Source organism: Triturus cristatus, chromosome 8 (assembly GCF_964204655.1).
Source record: "Triturus cristatus chromosome 8, aTriCri1.1, whole genome shotgun sequence".
Lineage (NCBI taxonomy): Eukaryota > Metazoa > Chordata > Amphibia > Caudata > Salamandridae > Triturus > Triturus cristatus.
In genome coordinates this window covers 841,614,997-841,635,644 of record NC_140591.1, presented here as the reverse complement: position 1 = coordinate 841,635,644, position 20,648 = coordinate 841,614,997, and the positions used below count along the sequence as shown (strand labels likewise).

The following is a 20,648-nucleotide window of genomic DNA, read 5'->3' as shown; positions in this document are numbered from 1 at the left end:
ACGCCAGACTACAATATATTCAATTCAACCAATTGGACAGAGTCTATGTGACCTTCCACGCACTCACTGAAATGTACCATAGTATGATGTCGCCTTGCCCCCGATGCCAAGTAAATAGATGGGATTCAGCCATATGATGTGGCACTGCCCAATACTGGAACAATTCTGGCACAGTTGCAGCACTGACATAGAGATAACAGTAGGAAGGAATTATTACATGACTCTAGAGACCTGTATATTGGGTCTGGCCCTCTGACTCACATTAGGTAAGGCCAAGAAAATATATGTGGATTCACTATGAACACTGGTCTAGTGCATTGTTGCTATACACTGGAAGACAAGTGTTATATTTCATATTGGTACCCTAATATAGGTTTAGAGAATATAGTACTCTTTCCCACATCATCTCCCCTTCATTTCATATGAACGAGCCTTATAAGGACATAACTCCAAATAAGGACAGGATGCCTTATAGGGACTGAACGCCTTATAAGGACTGACGCCTTTTAAAGAATACACCTTTCACCTAGTTCTATGACGAGGGTGGGTGCTGTCTGATCGATATTGCTAAAACGTCATCCTTAGCACATATGAATAATTTATGAGTACACTCTCCAGAGGGGCATACTTCACCTCTCCTATCTACGCACAAAGGTTTAATCCCCGTCATCCTCATACTGAACAATGGGTAACATACGCACATAGACTGTATAAACACAGCACCTCTTGCTATCAGTAAGCAGGAGGGAACTGAGACTTCGAGGCCGACACACTGACTAGAGATGCTGCGGCTCCGGCATGCCATTGCTCCAGCTGACAGTGGTCTAACCATCTCTTGATGGGTGTCCAACTCAAGTCCAGGACAAAGTCCCACACTCTCACTATTCAGGTATGGGGGTTCGACTAAATCCTAGCGGGATTCTTGGCTCTTAGATTCTAGGCTATTAGGCTCTTAGGCTCATTAGCACTTTCGCACCTTCTCACATGCTAGGTACACTCAGGTACATCTAGACAGGCATCTAAGGAGTACGCACTTTATTTCATAAATGCATTTTATATTCTTGTATGGGTTCATGACTATTACAAAATTGTAGAACAATACTTTTCCTTTTTATTCACTGTACTGCTGGTTCTATATCTCTGCTACTGTGTCACAGTTGTAGCAGCACATTTGTTTTACATGAGAAGAACAACGGTACAATACATTTTTATTGTAAACACGCCCGACTGTTCCTTCTGTGTATCTCTCTGAGAGCAAAACAAGCAAGCACGAGTGACTGGGTGAAAAGTAGTATATTGTTTACACAAGTCTGAGGAATCAGGATTTGTTGTGTTCTAAGGTTGCCAAAAACTAATCTCTCTGATAGAAGGAGATTCTAGTGGCCCTGCGAGCTAGCTAATGCAAAAACATAGGCTAGCATATTCGGTGGGGGTGTAGAGTCAGTCTACCACCAGACCCATAGTTTGTTATCCATAAACAGCGCAGGCGCTACATGAAGGGTACAAAAGGAACTACACCACACAAGTTGAGGCCCTCCCACGAAGCAGTGCTACAAATCGGTCACAAGATGTATGGCCAGCAAAAGGGGAACAACGTTTACAACGCAACTTTTACAACGCACTACACTTACAACGCATTTTTTACAACGCAACATCCACTACAACGCATTCGATTACATAGCATGACACTACAACGCATTTTTAAAAACTACCTTTACAATGCATTCCATTACATCGCATACTACCTTTACAACGCATACCATTACAACGCATAATATTACACTACACTATCCAACACTTACCCTACTGTTGCACCCCCTGGAGTTAGAATAGTAATTTTTACCCCTATACTATCCAACACTTTCCCTACTGTTGCACCCCCTGGAGTTAGAATAGTAATTTTTACCCCTATACTATCCAACACTTACCCTACTGTTGCACCCCCTGGAGTTAGAATAGCAATTTTTACCCCTATACTATCCAACACTTACCCTACTGTTGCACCCCCTGGAGTTAGAATAGTAATTTTTACCCCTATACTATCCAACACTTACCCTACTGTTGCACCCCCTGGAGTTAGAATAGTAATTTTTACCCCTATACTATCCAACACTTACCCTACTGTTGCACCCCCTGGAGTTAGAATAGTAATTTTTACCCCTATACTATCCAACACTTACCCTACTGTTGCACCCCCTGGAGTTAGAATAGTAATTTTTACCCCTATACTATCCAACACTTACCCTACTGTTGCACCCCCTGGAGTTAGAATAGTAATTTTTACCCCTATACTATCCAACACTTACCCTGCTGTTGCACCCCCTGGAGTTAGAATAGTAATTTTTACCCGTATACTATCCAATACTTACCTTAAATGCAATTTAATATTATGCGTTGTAATGGTATGCGTTGTAAAGGTAGTATGCGATGTATTGGAATGCGTTGTAAAGGTAGTTTTTTAAAATGCGTTGTAGTGTCATGCTATGTAATGGAATGCGTTGTAGTGGATGTTGCGTTGTAAAAAATGCGTTGTAAGTGCATGCGTTGTAAAAGTGTGCGTTGTAACGACATACATCCCCAGCAAAAGCATGGCACTGCATATAAAAGAGGGTTTGTGCTCTCAGTAAGATTCTGATTGCTAGGGCATGGGAGAACCCAGAGTCCATCTTCTATCTATGGGGTTATGAAAGATGACAAACCATCCTAGAGAGGGAGCCTACTGCAAAAAGCTAAAACTAATGGCACAAACAGACATATGTACATATATCGCGTTCATGCAGCACACCCACGCCTCTTGAAGAGCTGCTTTGCAGCAGAAAGGGCCGCACATACCCACCGATGAGGTCTCCATTGAGCCCTCATATCTTCGCAGTCTGCACAGTGGTCAACACCTCCCCTGCTCCACCACTGCCCCAGTCATCGTTAGCTTGCCCTTACCCGCAATACTTACTGATTGTAGCATTACACATGAGAAACATGGTTCATGACCCAACTAGTTTGGGGCAATGAATTTCTTTGCTATGTGTTTGTATTTGGAAAGCCTGAAATAGCAGTGATACAAGGAAGCATGCATTCTATTCTGTAGTGTGGTCCAAATATAAGCTCTCTCATTGTTGGCAAAGCAATTGATGTACATTAGGATAGGATATATGCTTATAAAGCGCTCGAATGCCGTGGCGTCTTGGCAGATCACCACAGTGAGTATTCCAAATGTAACCAGTTGTTGTACGCAAAATAGCAAGAAACAAAATTGCTTAACAAAAAAAATGGTTAAATAGAGCTTCAGTAGTGCCATGAGCAAATATCTACACCAGACAGAATAATGTTGTCTAGTTAAATACATTTACGTTAGCATAAAGTTCTCCCTAAAGTAAATAACATTGTACTAACCTTTGACACAAGACCTCAAGTCAACGGAACCATCTGAATTCAATGCACCAAGCCTGTTGGATATTCCAGCTCGATAGGCACCAAGACATGCTAGAAATAAAATTAGACAGGTTCACGATGGAAGCAAACTATACAGTGTCAAAGAGAATCCAAATGTAAAATCTATGAGAGCACCAGAACTAAAATCATAGTTATGCCTTTACAAATTCAGCTAAAACAGGTATTTTCCATTGGTCAAACACATCCATAATAAATCACAAATTAATTTTAAAAAAAAAGAAAAATTGGAGCTACTTTTTTTTTATAAATGGCTAAACAATAGATTAAGGCTAGCAAAGGCGCATACCATTAAAGTAACATTTCCCACACAACGTATTTCTTTTGATCTTGTGTAACACATGGAAAAGCAACTAACTGTGCTACATACTTGTGTTTAGGTATTACTTTGTTGTAAACAAAATGATGAGTGAAAAATATGTGAAACACGCACTGCTAAATTTAAGCTGTGTACTACTACCCCTACTATTGATCAACCATCCCCGGCCATGATATAACATGCATGACTATGATGACCCCCTTCTGCAATTCCCATCACCAAATTTCCCATCACTAAACAGAAACCCGTGAATTGCTTAATTTGAGCCAGTATTTGCAGGTGGGGCTCACCAGCACTTATTTTTCCTCATCAGACTTTCACCCAAAGCAAGGGAGTGAAAATAACACAAGGGGAGAACAGGGAGGAAATTTAAACAGGTATCGATGAGAGAAAACAGGAACCTGAAAGAGTGAAATAAAAGGGACAGGGAGTGTCTGGTGGTGGATTAAAGAGGCATGAGGTACTATCAAGACTACAGAGCTTTGGTATTGGCTACGTATGTTATGTTATATGTTATGTTGTATAGTGTGCGTCTCACCACCCACTCCAGCAACGGCTCCAGCTCAGGTCCCATTGACAACTGATCAACTGGTTCTTCTTTCAAGATGCCGTCAAGTTTTATATTGAGCGTGACCACTGGATTACAGGCTGGAAGTGTTTGGACCTGGAGAAAAGGATCATGGAGATTGAATTCTCACATAGTCACATCGTGGTTACAGGTGCCCTTCTCAGTGGCAGTAGGCAGAGTTGACATTTAAGGCAAAGCAACATAGTTAAGTTGCCGGTCAATGTGCTGTGGTGGCTCTCCGCTTCGTAAGAGTTCACACCCAAACACTGAGTTCATGATTTTTGGTTTCCCCACAGTTAGGGATTTCCCCTTTTACTTGCATTGCTTCTATGTTTGTTAAATCAATCTGCCTTTTAGTATCTACTTATCGTTTGGATTCTCAGCTCTGTTCCAGCTGACATTCTTGGCATCCTGGGAGTGGTATCCAGGTTTGTCAGCTGTTTGTGACAGAGACTTCCACTGATAAGACTATTAAGCCTGACTCAACCTCTCTTAATGCCGTTCTTTCTCTGCAGAGACACTGTAGTCAAGTTATGTGTAACTGCTCCTTTATAGCTTCTCATGGTCACAAAAGTTCAATTATTTATCCATGCCTGAGACAAATCCATAGTCCCTGATGTTCAGTTACTTATCTATTCTTGAGACAAATCTATCGGAGGAAGATTGCCATGCTTTTCACTCTTACCCTTTTCTCTGATTTCCTATTTCATGCATGGCATAACAATTAAAAGTTTGAGTAAGGGTTCATGGCTGTTCACCAGTTTATGCCCACTCAAAATCTGACAGATGCTGTTCTTTGCCATTTCTGTCTGTGAGGTTACAGGGCATCATTTGCTCTGATTTATGAGTAGCATTTCCAGTCCATTGATACAAGTCAGAAGCAAGCCACGCCTTAGTCCTCCCCTCCAGCAGACAGACAGGGGGTCCTTACTCTTATCTGCTTATTCCAGTCCAGTCACATTCTGAGGAGCTATTGGTGATAAGCTTTTCTCATAACGGCCCTTTGCCAGTGATTGCTGATAATGGCTAATCCATTTCATAAAAAGTTCTCATGATTTGCCCGGCCCCCTTTTATAGTGTTTCTGGTTGGTTTTCTTCAGATCTACTACAGAATTCTCATTTCTATGGATCTGTCAAGATGCAGAATGTCTTAGCATGTGTGCAAAGCTTCCTCTGCCCCCGCAAGGTTGGGTCTATTAAAACAAAAGCCCTCCCTCTTCCTCTGTTGGAAAATGAAATCTGAATGGTTCTGAATCCTGATCCCATCCTGCTGTCATAAAAGGTGAGGAACAGGTCAGCTTCTAGGGTAATATTAACACTTGAGAAATATTCACGTCAAACTTATCTTGGACCTCTTGTCTAGGCCACTGGATGTCATCTGAGATTACTCACATTCTAAGATAAGTGGAGCAGTTTACGAGTGATTAATTACATACTATCTTCTTCCTATAGACCCTCTAGGTAGTCCCAAGCCTTTGCTTTTTCTCCAGGAAGGAATTTCACACCGTTTTATAGAGCTGGTCAATGTGAATGAAGAAGGGAGAAGCTTGCAAAGCAGAATAAATTACCGCACAAGCTCTTAAATCTAGATAAAAAATCTTTAAAAAAATTACCCAGGCAATATATTTATCAAAAATATACACTCATCATTAAATTGTAATGGATAAATATTCCAAAGATGCGGTGGTTTTAGGATACTCTAATCTTGCAATTCAGATCCGAAAAGAGCAATGGACGTTTCGACACTTCGCCAAACCCACAGCCAACCGCGCATCATTAATGTGTAGGTTAGCAGCAGTCTTGGGAGGAATGGGAATGGGACTAGAGAGAAACAGAGACAATGGATATAATCAGACTGCCTGGTTGTAACTTGGGCTTAACCTGTACTACAGGAGTGTAGATATCTGAAAATAAGAGAAGGTGTTTAATATAGCCATTACGTTGAACTTGAAAGGTAATACCTGATACTGTATATGATATACCTGCTAACACTCGCTGCATTTTTCACCATTTATATTGATATGCAATTCAATATTTCTTCTGAGCTGAAATACAATTATGTTAAATATGGTAACTGTGACTATCACCCTGGGGGAACTATGTATTGTTTGAAAGAAACCTACATTCAATCGTATGCAATTACTTGTATACTTGTCTAATGACACGGAGGAGAAAACATGGTCTCTCTTATGAAACCATTGCTTTGATGATCAAGTTCTCAATCAAAACAGGAACATATTTGTGAAAAGAATATAGCGTAAAATAAAGTTTGTAATCCTTGATGCATCACTCCTTGTGAAACAAAATAGTGCAATATGTTTATAATGCTAATGGAAGATTCCTGAGGAAAAATAAACAAAGTATCAAGTTTGCAAATCCTAATTGTTAACTCGTGATGAAATAAACAAGTGCAAGTCTAAATCCTTTCCAAATGTACTGCCAGAATACTTCTCCAATTTCCAAGAAGTCTTTTGTTGACGTCGTAAAACAACATGTTACAGGAATCCTAATTCCCAACAGCAAATCCAGCAGCAGCAACTATGTATTACCATTGCCTTGCAAGGATGCTAATTTTTTTACACAACAGCAATGACATAAGTTGTGCCAAGGTAAGGTCTCTTGTAAAGCTGTTTATGACCGCCTCATGTTACTCTGTGCACCCCTTGAAACTGTTTTTGTGGCCACCAGACACCCCAGCAACAACTGGTGTGTGCGGCTACCCGAAGCCTTCCGAGGAAGGAGCTTACTGGGAGCTGCTCATGAAGATGACATGGACCTCAGGATCCTGTCTGCATCCCAGAATGTGGCATGGAGGTCAGAGTAGCTGGGGCCTCCAAAGGGGTGTTTGGAGAAGCTCTATTGCCCACAATGAAACCATAGCATCCCCAGCAGCTTAGAGCTTTGGCGGCCAGGCCCTTTGCCGCAGGAGGTACCATCAAAGTTGAGCAGCAGCTTGGATATCTTTTGCCTTCACTGGGGTTGAATGAGCTGGGTGTGCTGGTAGTTCCTTGGCCCATGTTTTGCAGCAGGTCCTATGGTGGTGTTGGAGCCAAGAGGGGCTTCGGATCGAGTTGGCTGTGCCATTACAAGAACACTGCGAGCACAAAAATAAAAAGGTACACTACAGATGAGATTTGGGGGCCCACTGTAAAATGGGCAACAGCCCACAGATAGAAGTTCCTCACAGGTAAAATATGAAGTGAGAGTTTATTGTTAACACCTCTGACAGAGCCCTGGTCCAACTGTCACTCGGGCACAGCTCCTCACCTCGGACCATTCTAGAACCTGGAGGAGCCAAGATTTTAAAGTCATATACCAATCCCATGACAGCTACTACACATCTCCCTTTTATATACAAAAACACCAGCATCTAACATAAATTATAACATTTGTTTAAGATAGAAAACATTGCATAATGACAAAATGATCCTCTAAAGTTTACATTAGTATAAGATCTACAAAGAGTACCATAAATTGAGAGGGTTATAAGGGAACAAGGAACCAAATAAGAGAGAACTAAAAGAGGCTGTACATATACAATCTAGAGTGGAATATAATGACTATCTAAAACTGTAGTTGGCTGCACATATATAACCTAGAATGACATGCAATGGCTATCCAAAAACATGGATCTCCTATACCATCAACTGAAGATTCAATTGACCATATAAGCTTTTAAGATACTTGGGGGCCAGGTCACATGCCCACTGTTTCTAGCACTATCATTAGATTTGTTATTTAATTTTTTAACAGAGTTTTATATAGCACGAACTTGGCCCGAATCGGGTTTCAGAGCGCTTTACATAGCACCAGTTGCATTACATGAGGTCACATTCATTTTTGTTAGGCACGGGGAGATTAAGTGATTTGCCCAGAATCACAGGATGTTCAGCGTCATTGCTGAGATTGAACCCAGTTCCCCATATTCGAGGTCGGCCGCCCTAGCCATTAGGCCAACTCCTCTCCACTGTCATATCCTTGTCTGTCATATCATGTTTTCTGACCATGTGGTTATCTTTTGATTCATTTCCATCACCATTTTTTTATTGTCACTACACTGACTTGGAGAAACATGCCTCACCACTCTTCCCAAATTCCAAAGCCTACCATCCTAAGTCTTGACCACATTGCAGAACAGTTTTATCATCTTCATAGGTCCAGTATATTTTGACCACACCTTGTAGCCTGTGGGAGCCCTCACACTGATCCAATCACCCAGTTTAAAGTCTATTAATTTGGTCTTATGCATATGATCGTAACGTTCCTTATGGGCTGTCTGTAATTCCATGCTTGCTAATATCTATTTTCATCCAATCTTTATGCCATTTCATCCACCCCGGTACCATACCCGTCCCAACCTGGAATTTGGTTTCCTGCCTTTTAGTAGCCCAAACCGAGTCATCTTTGCGGACTTGTGTGAAGTAGGACAAAACTTTTTTATCCGTCTTACTACTTCTTCCTTTCAACACATCCCATTTAATTTTTCTAGCTAAATACCTTATTTAAGAGTTTTGTTGAATCTTTCTACTACACCATTGGCTTTAGGGTGACAAGGGGCACAGAGTTTGTGTACGATACCATTATATTCAAGAAATTCATTAATTTCCTTGGAGCAAAGTTGTGTCCCATTGTCAGTCAACAGTGTGTTAGAAAGTCCTTCACGGATAAAGACTGCCCCAAGAAACTTCACAACGGCACTAGAACTGATATCAGAGACAAATTTAATTTCCAGCCATCTCTAAAATAGATCAAGCAATACTAGAATAAACAGTGAACTTCTTTCCCTAGTCAACGGGTCTATGATATCCATTGCCACATCCACCCAGGGTCCTTCAGGTAGTGAATGACAATGCATGGGTGGAGTACAAGACTAACACTTTGGCACTCACAGAGCAAGACAAACAATCCCTTACCATCCTCTAAACTGAAACATTCATCCCTGGCCACCTAAAGCCCAACCTTAATCTCAGTTTGGTTTTTGTAATACCAAAATGGCCTTCATGTGCTTAGTAATTCAACCTTATTTTCAGGAGGTATCAATGTTGTACCCCTAAAAAGACATCCATCCATTTCCAACATTTCTTCTTTGACCAATAAGGTCTCACCATTTCCCCAACTTTTCCTTCATTATCCCATCCCTTAATTAACATCTCTTGTGTGAGGTCCAGTATGGATTCAGAAGGGGCATTGGGACGGTGGAACAGTTTGTAAACCTTGAGTCATTGATAGAGAAATACACTCTAGCGAAGGAAGGCCAGCTGCACCTTAGCTTTGTCGATCTTACCAGTGCTTTCGACCTGGTTAATCATGCTAAACTATGGCAAACATTGAAAGGGTTAGGTCCTCCAAACGATATTATTTTTTATATCGCAGATCTACACTTTTTTAACTTCTAGAGTACGGTTTGGCACAAAGGGAGAATGTACCCCCGATTTCAGAGTTACTCAGGGGATACGACAAGGATGTGTTTTAGCTCCCCTTTGATCCCTTTCTACAACATTTGAATGTTGATGCCCCTAGAGTTGGCATACGCGCTACCCCAGTTCTTCTATACGCAGACGACGCGGTCCTGTTGTTAAGGACTGCGAATGGCCTACAATGTTTAATAGAAAAATTCACGCAATACATGACTGAAAAAGATTTACAGTTTAATCTTAGCATAAACCTTTGTCACGACATGCGGAAAAAGTAGACTGAAGAATAGAACATACCATGTGGGAGTTGCCCAAATTAACAGAGTTACATCTTTTACTTACTTGGGATTACATTTTAATAGGAATGGTACTTGGGGCGCGCATATTGAATTATGTAACTTGAAATTCTTGCGAACAAGTGAGGGCATTTTTAGACCCTGTATAGGAGTAAGTGCATAATAGGTGCATGCTATGGGGCAGCTATATGGGGGAGGGCCAACACAACTTCATTACAAACCCAGGAAAATACGTTTTAAAAAGATTGAGAGCAGTACCAAGTTCCACCGCCTCGCCTCATAAATCATCCATAAAGAGTTGTCCGTACCATACATTAGTGATTTTATAAGCACAGCAGCACTTAATTTTTGGTATGGGATCTGGACGAAAGATGAGACCAGGTTCACTAATGACATAATAATGGACTGCCTTGCCCTTGACCATAGTAGGAATATTCCCTGGCTAGGATATATTTATAACCTTTTAAAATTCTGTAAAGTGGACTCTGATGTATCAAGTACTATAGTAAAAATGATCTAAAGATAAGGCTTGTTACCTCTAGGGAATGCGTAAGAGATGAAGAAGCTAGCTTAAAACAGAGCGTTATTTCTTACTGTGAACACCCACTATTGATGGGTATCCAATTATATCTTACCTCGGTAAGAAATATCTAGCATAGATTCTATCTAATGAGGCTAAGGTTGGGCTCCCTAAATTATTTAATAGCTTTCCCTAGATCGGGACAATGGAGTCATAATCTAACAAACGGTCCTTGTGACTGTAAATCCCTTCAGTCTACTCTGCACTTTATACTCTTTTGTAGTTTTTATTGGGCTATCCGGAAACTTGTGTTATAACTACTCTTTTTAGATAATAAGTTATATTATTATAAACATGCTTTTAATTATATCTTTAGTTTGGAAAACAATAAAATTATGAACACAGTTCTATTTTTATACAAATGGCAATCAGGAGAAGAAAGGAAAACTCTCATTTAGACGCCTTAACATATGAAAAATCTGATGTTTGAACATGAGAAGGACCATATCCACTTATCCTGACCCTAGTTATTGCCACGCACTTTATGAAAACGCACTTTGTAGGACCATATCTTTTTATTCTGAAACTAGTTATTGCCCCGCACTTTATGCACTTTATGAATGCACCTTCTCTAAATGAGTTAAATGATTACGAAAAACGCAATATGCCTTGACCCCTGCCCCTGAGTTTTAGCTTTTAAATGCTGTTCTTCTTTTAGTAGGATAAGAATGTTTTTTAATATTTGTATGAAATTTAAAATATTTTAAAGGCATATTTTTATATTTCAATTCAGTTATTATTAATTGTTCTTGTACTATCAATTGTATTTTTGCTGCAAGTTTGCTGCAAGTTAGTAATTTGTGACCAATATGGACTTGCAAGTTGCATATAAATGGTTTGGGAAATGTCTGTAAGAAAAACTATTAAGTATAATTTTAATGATTATTAGGTATGTTAATCTTTTTGATTAGAATGCTCTTATGGCTGTATATTATGCACCGAATAAAGCTTATTTGATTTGATTTGAACATCTCTTGTATTTTTTTTATCAAAATGGTATCAGCACTTAACTTTGTTTTCCAAATACTTTCTTCAATGTCACCCCTGGAGATCATGCACACATCGTCCTTTGGTAAATCGACATCCTCACTACTGTTATTACAAGAGGCATATTCTGCATTAGTGTCATTGACTAACCATGACAGGCAATCAACTGCACAATCTCTGGTCCCTGGAATACACTCAAACTCAAAGATAAATTCCTTGAGATTAACCATCCACTTTTAATTCGCCTTGAAATTTGTGCTAAGCATTTTTTTGTAAATACCTCCTTAAGAGGCTTATGATCAAGCATTTCCCCAAATGAAACATTTAAATTTAGTGAGTGCCCAGTACACAGCCAACACCTCTCTCTCTCGATCACTGAATAATTAGTTTCAGCCTGTCTCAATGGCCCGGAGGCAAAGGCAAATGTCTCTTCACCATCATCATTCTCCTGCAGCAGAACAACCCCTAAACCTTTCAAGCTGGCATTGGTTGCTACAATTATTTTTTTCCTTGGATAAACGCCTTCAATTTAGGGGTATTAGCCAAAACATTCTCAAATTCTACCTCCCAATCTTCATCCTACTTGAAACTAACTTTATTCTTCAGCAGTTTTCTCATGTGAAAGGTACGTCTTGCAAAATTGTTGATAAATTTGATATAAAATCCTACCATCCCCAACAATGACTTCAACTCATCCTTGTTTTTCCGGGCTTACTAATTTCATTATGGTGTTTACCAGCTCATCTTTAGGTTGTATACCATGAGAAGTATAATCTTGTGGCCCAAATAATCGATTTCTGCACATCTTAGCCTGCATTTTTCTCATTTCACTGTAAGGCTGCATTCTTTAAATTTCTTTAGAACCTGCCTTAGCCTCTCCTTGTGTTGTGAATCTGACTTGCTACATATCAATACATCATCCTGATAAAAAACATCCCAGGGACATCAGCAAGTATCGATGACATTGCACATAGCAGTAGGGGATGATCCCGCTAGCCCTTGAAATGCTTGAGATGATCACTTGAATGGAACTGCGCAACAGTATTGGTCAACAGACACTTTGGTGCCGATTACGATTCTGGAAAAACCGGGTACGAACCGTCGGTCGGAGCGTTTTCTCCGTCCGACTCGTACCCGGTCGTAAAACTTTACAAACATGGAAGTACGATTCGCACGGAAACACCATTTCCGTACGAATCGTAAAAAACACCGTCCGACGAAAATATACATACGAATGTGATCCGGGAATGCCCCGACGTGACGTTGGGACGCTGTCAGGCAGCGTTTCACGACCTAGGAAGTACGATTCGAACCGACAGCAGTCCGGACGGCAATATTTTTACGGCACCCAAAAAGTGCCGGAAAAGCGAAGTACGCCGCAAAACGACCAGAATAGGGGGCCCGGTACGCGCCGTACCCCCCCAGCCCCCGTGAGTACGTGCCGTACCCCCCCCAAGCCCCCGTGAGTACGCGCCAACCACCCCCCAGCCCCCGTGAGTACGCGCCGTACCCCCCCAGCCCCTGTGAGTACGCGCCGTACCCCCCCAGCCCCCGTGAGTACGCGCCGAACCCCCCATGTATGTACACCCCTGTACGTGTCGAACCCCCTGTGTATGTACACCCCTGTACGTGTCGAACCCCCCGTGTATGTACATCCCTGTACGTGTCGAACCCCCTGTGTATGTACACCCCTGTACGTGTCGAACCCCCCGTGTATGTACACCCCTGTACGTGTCGAACCCCCCCGTGTATGTACACCCCTGTACGTGTCGAACCCCCCGTGTATGTACACCCCTGTACGTTCGAGTCGTACCCCCACCCGTGTATGTACGGTGCGTACCCCCAGCATGTACAGGGGTGTACATACACGGGGGATCGACACGTACAGGGGTGTACATACACGGGGGGTTCGACACGTACAGGGGTGTACATACACGGGGGGTTCGACACGTACAGGGGTGTACATACACGGGGGGTTCGACACGTACAGGGGTGTACATACACGGGTGGGGGTACGACTCGAACGTACAGGGGTGTACATACACGGGGGGTTCGACACGTACAGGGGTGTACATACACGGGGGTTCGACACGTACAGGGGTGTACATACACGGGGGGTTCGACACGTACAGGGGTGTACATACACGGGGGGTTCTACATGTACAGGGGTGTACATACACGGGGGGTTCGACACGTACAGGGGTGTACATACACGGGTGGGGGTACGACTCGAACGTACAGGGGTGTACATACACGGGGGGGTTCGACACGTACAGGGGTGTACATACACGGGGGGTTCGACACGTACAGGGGTGTACATACACGGGGGGTTTGACACGTACAGGGGTGTACATACACGGGGGGGTTCGACACGTACAGGGGTGTACATACACGGGGGTTCGACACGTACAGGGGTGTACATACACGGGGGGTTCGACACGTACAGGGGTGTACATACACGGGTGGGGGTACGACTCGAACGTACAGGGGTGTACATACACGGGGGGTTCGACACGTACAGGGGTGTACATACACGGGGGGTTCGACACGTACAGGGGTGTACATACACGGGGGGTTCGACACGTACAGGGGTGTACATACACGGGGGTTCGGCGCGTACTCACGGGGGCTGGGGGGGTACGGCGCGTACTCACGGGGCTGGGGGGGGTTCGGCGCGTATGCGGGCACATGTCTCCATGGTTGCTATGGGAGTTCGGTGCGGACGGTGTTTTTTCCATACGGTTGTGACATCGAACGCACGGGATGGATCGTACTTGCGCGGTCGGACTTCACTTTTCACGTTTGTACGGTAAATCGTCCGGGGAGGTGTCGGACACATTTTCCGACCCGAGGACGTGTGGGGAATTATTCCCAATGCGACTCGTATGGGCTTTTTACCATGCGAATCGTGATTGCCAGTTTGTACGGCACTTGTACGATTCGTACGGTAAAAAGACCGGATCCGAGTCGGACGGGCAATTTTTTTACCGGATCGTGATCGGCACCCGTATGGAGATGCCTCTCGGGGTGACTGAGCTTGACAATTGCCCATATCTCACTAGAGGGTGATCCCCTCACCTTAGAAATGCGGTAGCTGATTATTTGAGTGGGCCTTGGTAAAATGAATGGGACCTTATAGAGGTTAGCACGGTAGCACCCAGAGCCCACTAAGTCAAGTCACACAGGAGTGCTACTGTGTTGTAATGGGGGTCCACATAGGTTACATTATGCCTTAACTTGCATAAAATGGTTAAGCCCAAAACAACTAAGCCTCCTTCTGGAGACAAGACGCTTGAGGTGAAACAGCAGTCTGTCTCTTCCTTGATCCCCACCTGCAAGCCAGTTGAAATTATAATCGATGGCTATAAGAACAAATTTGATGTCATACTAGTGGCGATTCTCAACATCATATCTATGTTTGAGGGTAAGGTTGATGAGATTGCAGTGGATGTTGTACTCTGTGAGCTGATTACAAGAATCTTGCAGAGAGGATCATCGCAAACAAATCTACCCTGTCCTCATTGAAACCTATGGAAAGGGAGGTGCAGACTCAAGTCAGAAACATCGTAGCAATAGTGGAACTCTTGAATCAGAGAGCTGAGGCTGCAAAAAGGCGTTCTTGCTAAAATAATGTAAGTCTAATTGGTATACCCGAGTAATCTGAAGAACTGCATCCAGAAGAATTCATTGAGCAATGGTTATTGCAACATGTATTTCATGGTTCATCCCATCAATCAATCAGTGGATTTATATAGCATGACTAATCACCCAAGAGGGTAGCTGGACGCCTTGGGGGTCGTGATGGATCAGGTGACTCAATCGAACAGCCAAGTCTTAAGTACTCTCTGGAATTCCAGTAGAGAGGTGGAGGTCCGTAGCTGCAGAGGGAGGTCATTCCAGGTGTTTGTACGAGGTAGGACAATAAGCATCCTCCACAGTTGCTTCGGAGGATGCGAGGGATGTGGGAGAGTGAGAGGAAGGCGGAGCATAATTGTATTGTACGATGGTGGTTGCTGTAGACTGGTCCTTGGTTGTGCAGTGCTTTGTAGGCATGGATCATCAGCTTGAATTGTAATCTCTTCCCTATAGGGAGACAGTGGAGTTTACTGAGGTGAGGGTGATGTGGGTCCATCTGGGGAGGTCAAGGATGAGTCTGGCACTGGAGTTGTGTATGGTCTGGAGTTTCGGCACAAGGTGTGTGGTGATCCCAGCGAAGAGTGCATTGCCATAGTCTAATCGGCTGGTGATCAGGGCCTGAGTGACAGTATGTCTGGTTGTGCAGGTGGAGCCATTTGAAACTTTTTTGTTGCGTTAAGTCTGAGAAAGCAGGCAGAGGAGATAGCGTTGATCTGGAACTTCATGCTCAGTTTGCTGTCCAGGATCATGTCGAGGTATTTGGTTTAGTCGGTCAGTTTAGATGATGGTCCTAGTTCCAAGGACCACCAGGAGTTGTTCCAAGGGGTGGTGTTTTTGCCGAAGATCAGCACTTCCATTTTGTCCGTGTTGAGCTTCAGGCAGTTGTCCTTCAACCAGTTGGTGACGCTCTTCATGCACTTGTGGAAGTTAGTTCTTGTGTTAACGGAATCTTCTGAGAGCGAGAGAATGAGCTGAGTGTTGTCTGAGTAGAATATGATGTTTAGTCAGTGGAATCTAATGATGTTGGCCAAAGGGATTATGTAGGTATTGAAGAGGGTGAGTCTGACTGAGGATTTTCGAGGGACACTGTAGATGATATCCTTGGGTTCGGAGGTGAATGGAGGTAGGTGGACCGTCTGCATTCATCTTGTGAGGACGAAGGCAAACCATTTGAGGGCCTTACCTTGATGTCATTTGGGCCGTGATCAAGGCAGTCTCATTGCTGTGGTCAGCATGGAATCTGGATTGGGAGGTGTCTAGGAGAAGGGTCTGCTCCAGATATTTTGTGAGCTGTTGTTTGATGTTTTTTTCCAGGACTAGGGAAGGGAAGGGAGAAGGGATGGGGAGGGGAGGGGAGGCGAGGGAAGGGAAGGGGAGGGGAGGGGAGGCTTCTGAGTTTGAAAATTTGGTGTGGGCAGGGGTTTGTGTCGGCTCCTGTGTTAACTGAGTTCATGATGGTGGTGGTGTCCTGGGGGTGTGAACTGGTCCCATGCAGTCAGTTGGTGGTTCGTGTTGGTGTCAGTAAGCGCATGAATGTGAAGGAAGTCTGAGGGATTGGGCCCACACCACATATTGTCGTTTGAGGGGCACACAGGGTGCCAGGGGGACAACCAGCTCCATGGGTACCTTCACGCCCATTAATTGCAAGACTTGTGAACAATTGCTGCTGTGATTGCATCTTAAATAAGGGCAGGGAATATATCCTACACAAACTTGGTGACTACATAAACTTGGTGCAAGGACAACAAAAAGCTTATTTAGACATTCAACAATGCCTTTACGCACACAACATTTGCTTTGCTGTATCCTGTGAAGCTGAAGGTGATAGCAAAGGGTGAAACTCAAATATTTAGTTCCAACCAGGAGAACTGGTCCTGACTGGAGAGTGAAGGCAAGTACGCCCCTTCCCCATGGTGAAACAAGAGAGCCTTGGCGGTCAGCAAAGGATGTCCAGCAGTGTTAGTATCAGTCCATAGAACTTTGCAGATGTAAACATCAGAGAAGTAGTACCTCTTGTCAAGGTCACACACAAAATCAAGGCACCAGTCTTTGAATGCTGCAGAGCCCTCTACCAATCCTTCTCCTCATTTTGCTCCACAGGGCCACTAATTTCATGCCTATTGAATGGGACACAGCATGCAACCCCTTTGTCTCTCAATTCTCCCACTGGGCTGCTTCTCGCCATGCCTGCCATGGTGTTCCTGTAATGCATCTGCCACTATTCTCAATTTTTCAGACTGGCCTCTTCTCTCACTGCATGTCAGGCAGGTCCTGTCATGCAACCCCCACTGCTCACCCTCCATTCACCAGATCACTCATCTCCATGAGTTCTAAGCAGGTTCAGTCATGCAGCCATTATGTTCCTGGTTTTTGCTCTATCTTTTCTGGATCTTCTATTTTCTGGGACACTAAATCTAGCATGGGGCAAGTATGATGGTTTCTGGTCCCTGCTACCCCAATGATGGGGGCTGGCAGCAATGTGGTTCTTCTATATGGGAAGGAACCAGATGCTGACTATGCTGAAGTTACTCAACACAACAGCAGTAAAGCAAGCTGTAAGGTTCCATTGGTCATCAGTAGTGGCGCACAATAAATCATGTGTTTTTTAATTACTCGGCATCAGCGCACATCCTCACATTGAAAATATACTGTGTGTCTGGCTGTAGATGAGAGGAATATACTGAAATAGGTGGCCATGGCAATTCATGACTGCCCTGGCACTAACTGGCAAACTTTTATAGCCCATGAATGTGAAGATATTGCATTGCAAGTCATACTACTTAGTATCTGAACTGAATCAGTGGGCACTAATTATCATGAATAGTAAAGGCATCTAAAATATGGTCTTAACAATTTCTTACTTGTGAAAAAAGTATGACCTAAATTTTGAAACATAACAAGACTGGGGTGGTCATTTGGGCTACAAAAAAAGAGAACATTTCCAGAAAGAACATGGGACCTGATTTACAAACCTATTTTTGCCGTCACAAATGCTGCAGTGCGTTAATAAGGTTTTTACTACTTAGTAAGCCAGGCCGGACTGGCCGTAGTGGGCACCAGGTGTTTTCCGGGGGGCCAGAAGGGTGAACGCCGGTTTTCAAGCGGTGGGGTCTGCTTTATTATTGGGGGCTGGTTTTGCAGCAGTGCTGCAATATCGGCCCCCATTAACAGAAGCGGCAGCACTGCTAAAGTAGCAGCAGTGCTGCTTCTCACTAGCACCCCCTGACCCCCCAGACTGGGCCAGCAGAACTGCCTGGACTGGTTTGTGTTCCCAATCCGGCCCTGGTGGTAATCCCATTTTAGGAGACTGTAAACTCTTACCAGCTCCAAACATGGGAATGCACATGGTTACTGAATCATCATTTGAAAGGGGAAGTGTGTATGCATTCTTTACAAATTGTGAATCGATGTGTCATGTATCAATGTTTGCCAACCCCGTAATCCAGTAACAAAAATTGAAAAATTCAAACTCCTGAGTTTGTATAGTAACTGGTAAAGGATTCACAGAAGGGGAGGGGTCCCCATTGGGGTCATTTCCAATTTGTAACTTGTGAATGAAGAGAAAAGTTTCTTATGGACTACGGGACTTCTGCCAGATCTCAAACCTTTTAAAAAACAAAAGTGGACTGCATTTTAAAAATGTTTTTACTTTATTTAAATGTGATCACAGATATTGTTGCCTGCTGAGCCCAGCAGGTCACAAGCCCAATGATGGCATCCAATAGGAATAAGTCGCAATTTGCCACCAATCATCAATATTCATACTGTAGGTCAGATTGCGACCCACTCGACATGGAAACTTTGCAACCTGATCCATTACCACATAGGTCAGTTTGCAAAATGCAACATTGGTTGCAAAACTACTGGTCACAGTTTGGGATCAGTGTCTTGTACCTTAATCCCCTAGTTTGTGAAGTTGCATGGTTTTCTCATAGATGTTGATACAATTTATGTTAGGTTACCAATATTTGTATCGTGCACAGCTACTTGAAGAGTGTCACAGTGCGTGCCGAGTGGGGTGAGAACAGAAGCAGAATAGCAAGCTAATTAAAGAGGAAAGTCTTCAGTCTCTTCCTAAAGCTCTTCAGATCCTGAAGGCAACGTAAGTCCAGTGGGAGTTGGTTCCAAGCCACAGCAGGCATATATGAGAGGGATATGCCACATAACCTTTTTTGAGGGAACCTAAAAGTGCAGTTGCCTAGAAGGTGCATAGAAGGTGCCTAGAAGGGGCATAGAAGTTGCCTAGAAGGGGCATAGAACTTAAAACGCTTTCTCAGCTACACCGGGCCAAGCCCATGGAGGGCTGCATGAGCCATTACCAAGGACTTGAATTTTACCCTCTCTTTCACCAGCAAGCAGTGCAGGTTATGCAGACGTTGCCTGACACTGACCCTATTAGGGAGGTTCAGAAGAGTTCAAGCCACAGAATTCTGAACAAACTGAAGCCTGTTCAATAAATAGCCGGGAAGACCAACGAACAATGCATGAGGTGATAAGCGCACAGGTAACAGTTTCTCTTGCGGAGAGAAGTGGAAGAATATTGTTTTAGTGCTTTCAAGATGCCAAAGCACATTCCAGTCAGGTTATTAATCTGGGGGCCAAAGCACAGCTTTTCATCAAACCAGATCCCTAAGTTCTTAGTGGGTTGACCCTGGGGTGTAGGTGAAGGGGACTCATCCGGCCAGAAAGAGTGCCAGAACAGAGGAGGTAAGTTACCAATGAAGAGAATCTCAGTGTTATCCTCATTGCATTTCAGCTGAGCCGATGTAGGCCAGTGGAACACTTCTGTCAAGCATGTTTTAACATGAGAGGTGGAAGACTCATTTTTATTGCACGTAAAAAGAAGCTCAGTGTTATCGGCATATGCAATTACTTTGGCACCCAAATCCTCAGGCAGCCGAATGAAGGGAGACACAGAAATATTGAACAACAAAGGGCTCAGTTCAGAACCTTGCGGAACCCCAGTCATCAAATTCTGGGGAGTGGCTGTAAAAGGAGGAATCCAGATTTGCTGAGTTCTGTCCTCGAGGTAAGATTTCAGCCACTTCCATGCTGACCCTATTGTGCCAATTTCCTGAAGACGGGACAGGAGCAGGGCATGCAGCACGGTATCAAATGCTACCGACAAGTCCAGAAGGACCAGGGCAGCCCTGCCCCCTGCATCTAGAGTTTCACTGATGGCCTCGGAAATTTCCACAAGTGCAGATTCCGTGCTATATGAGGCTCTAAAACCTGATTGAGCCGGGTGAAGAAGATCCTGTTGTTCCACAAAGTCAGACAGCTGTTTGTTGACCAGTTTTTTCACAACCCTTAGCTACAGCTGGGATGTAGCTAGAGGTAAGAGCAGGATCCAATGTAGGTATTTTGAGTAAGGTTAATCATCGCTTGTTTCCAGGAAGGA

The 20,648-nt window shown here is 43.5% G+C and overlaps 1 protein-coding gene across 1 annotated transcript in view; it reads right to left on the bottom strand.

Annotated features, from left to right (window-relative positions):
* PROS1 (protein S) overlaps window positions 1-20,648 on the bottom strand; it is a 308,818-nt gene that overhangs the window by 251,505 nt on the left and 36,665 nt on the right. Inside the window, exon 4 of the mRNA XM_085622337.1 lies at window positions 3,391-3,480. Within this exon, the coding sequence (XP_085478463.1) occupies window positions 3,391-3,480 (90 nt within the window). The remainder of the gene's footprint in view (window positions 1-3,390; window positions 3,481-20,648) is intronic.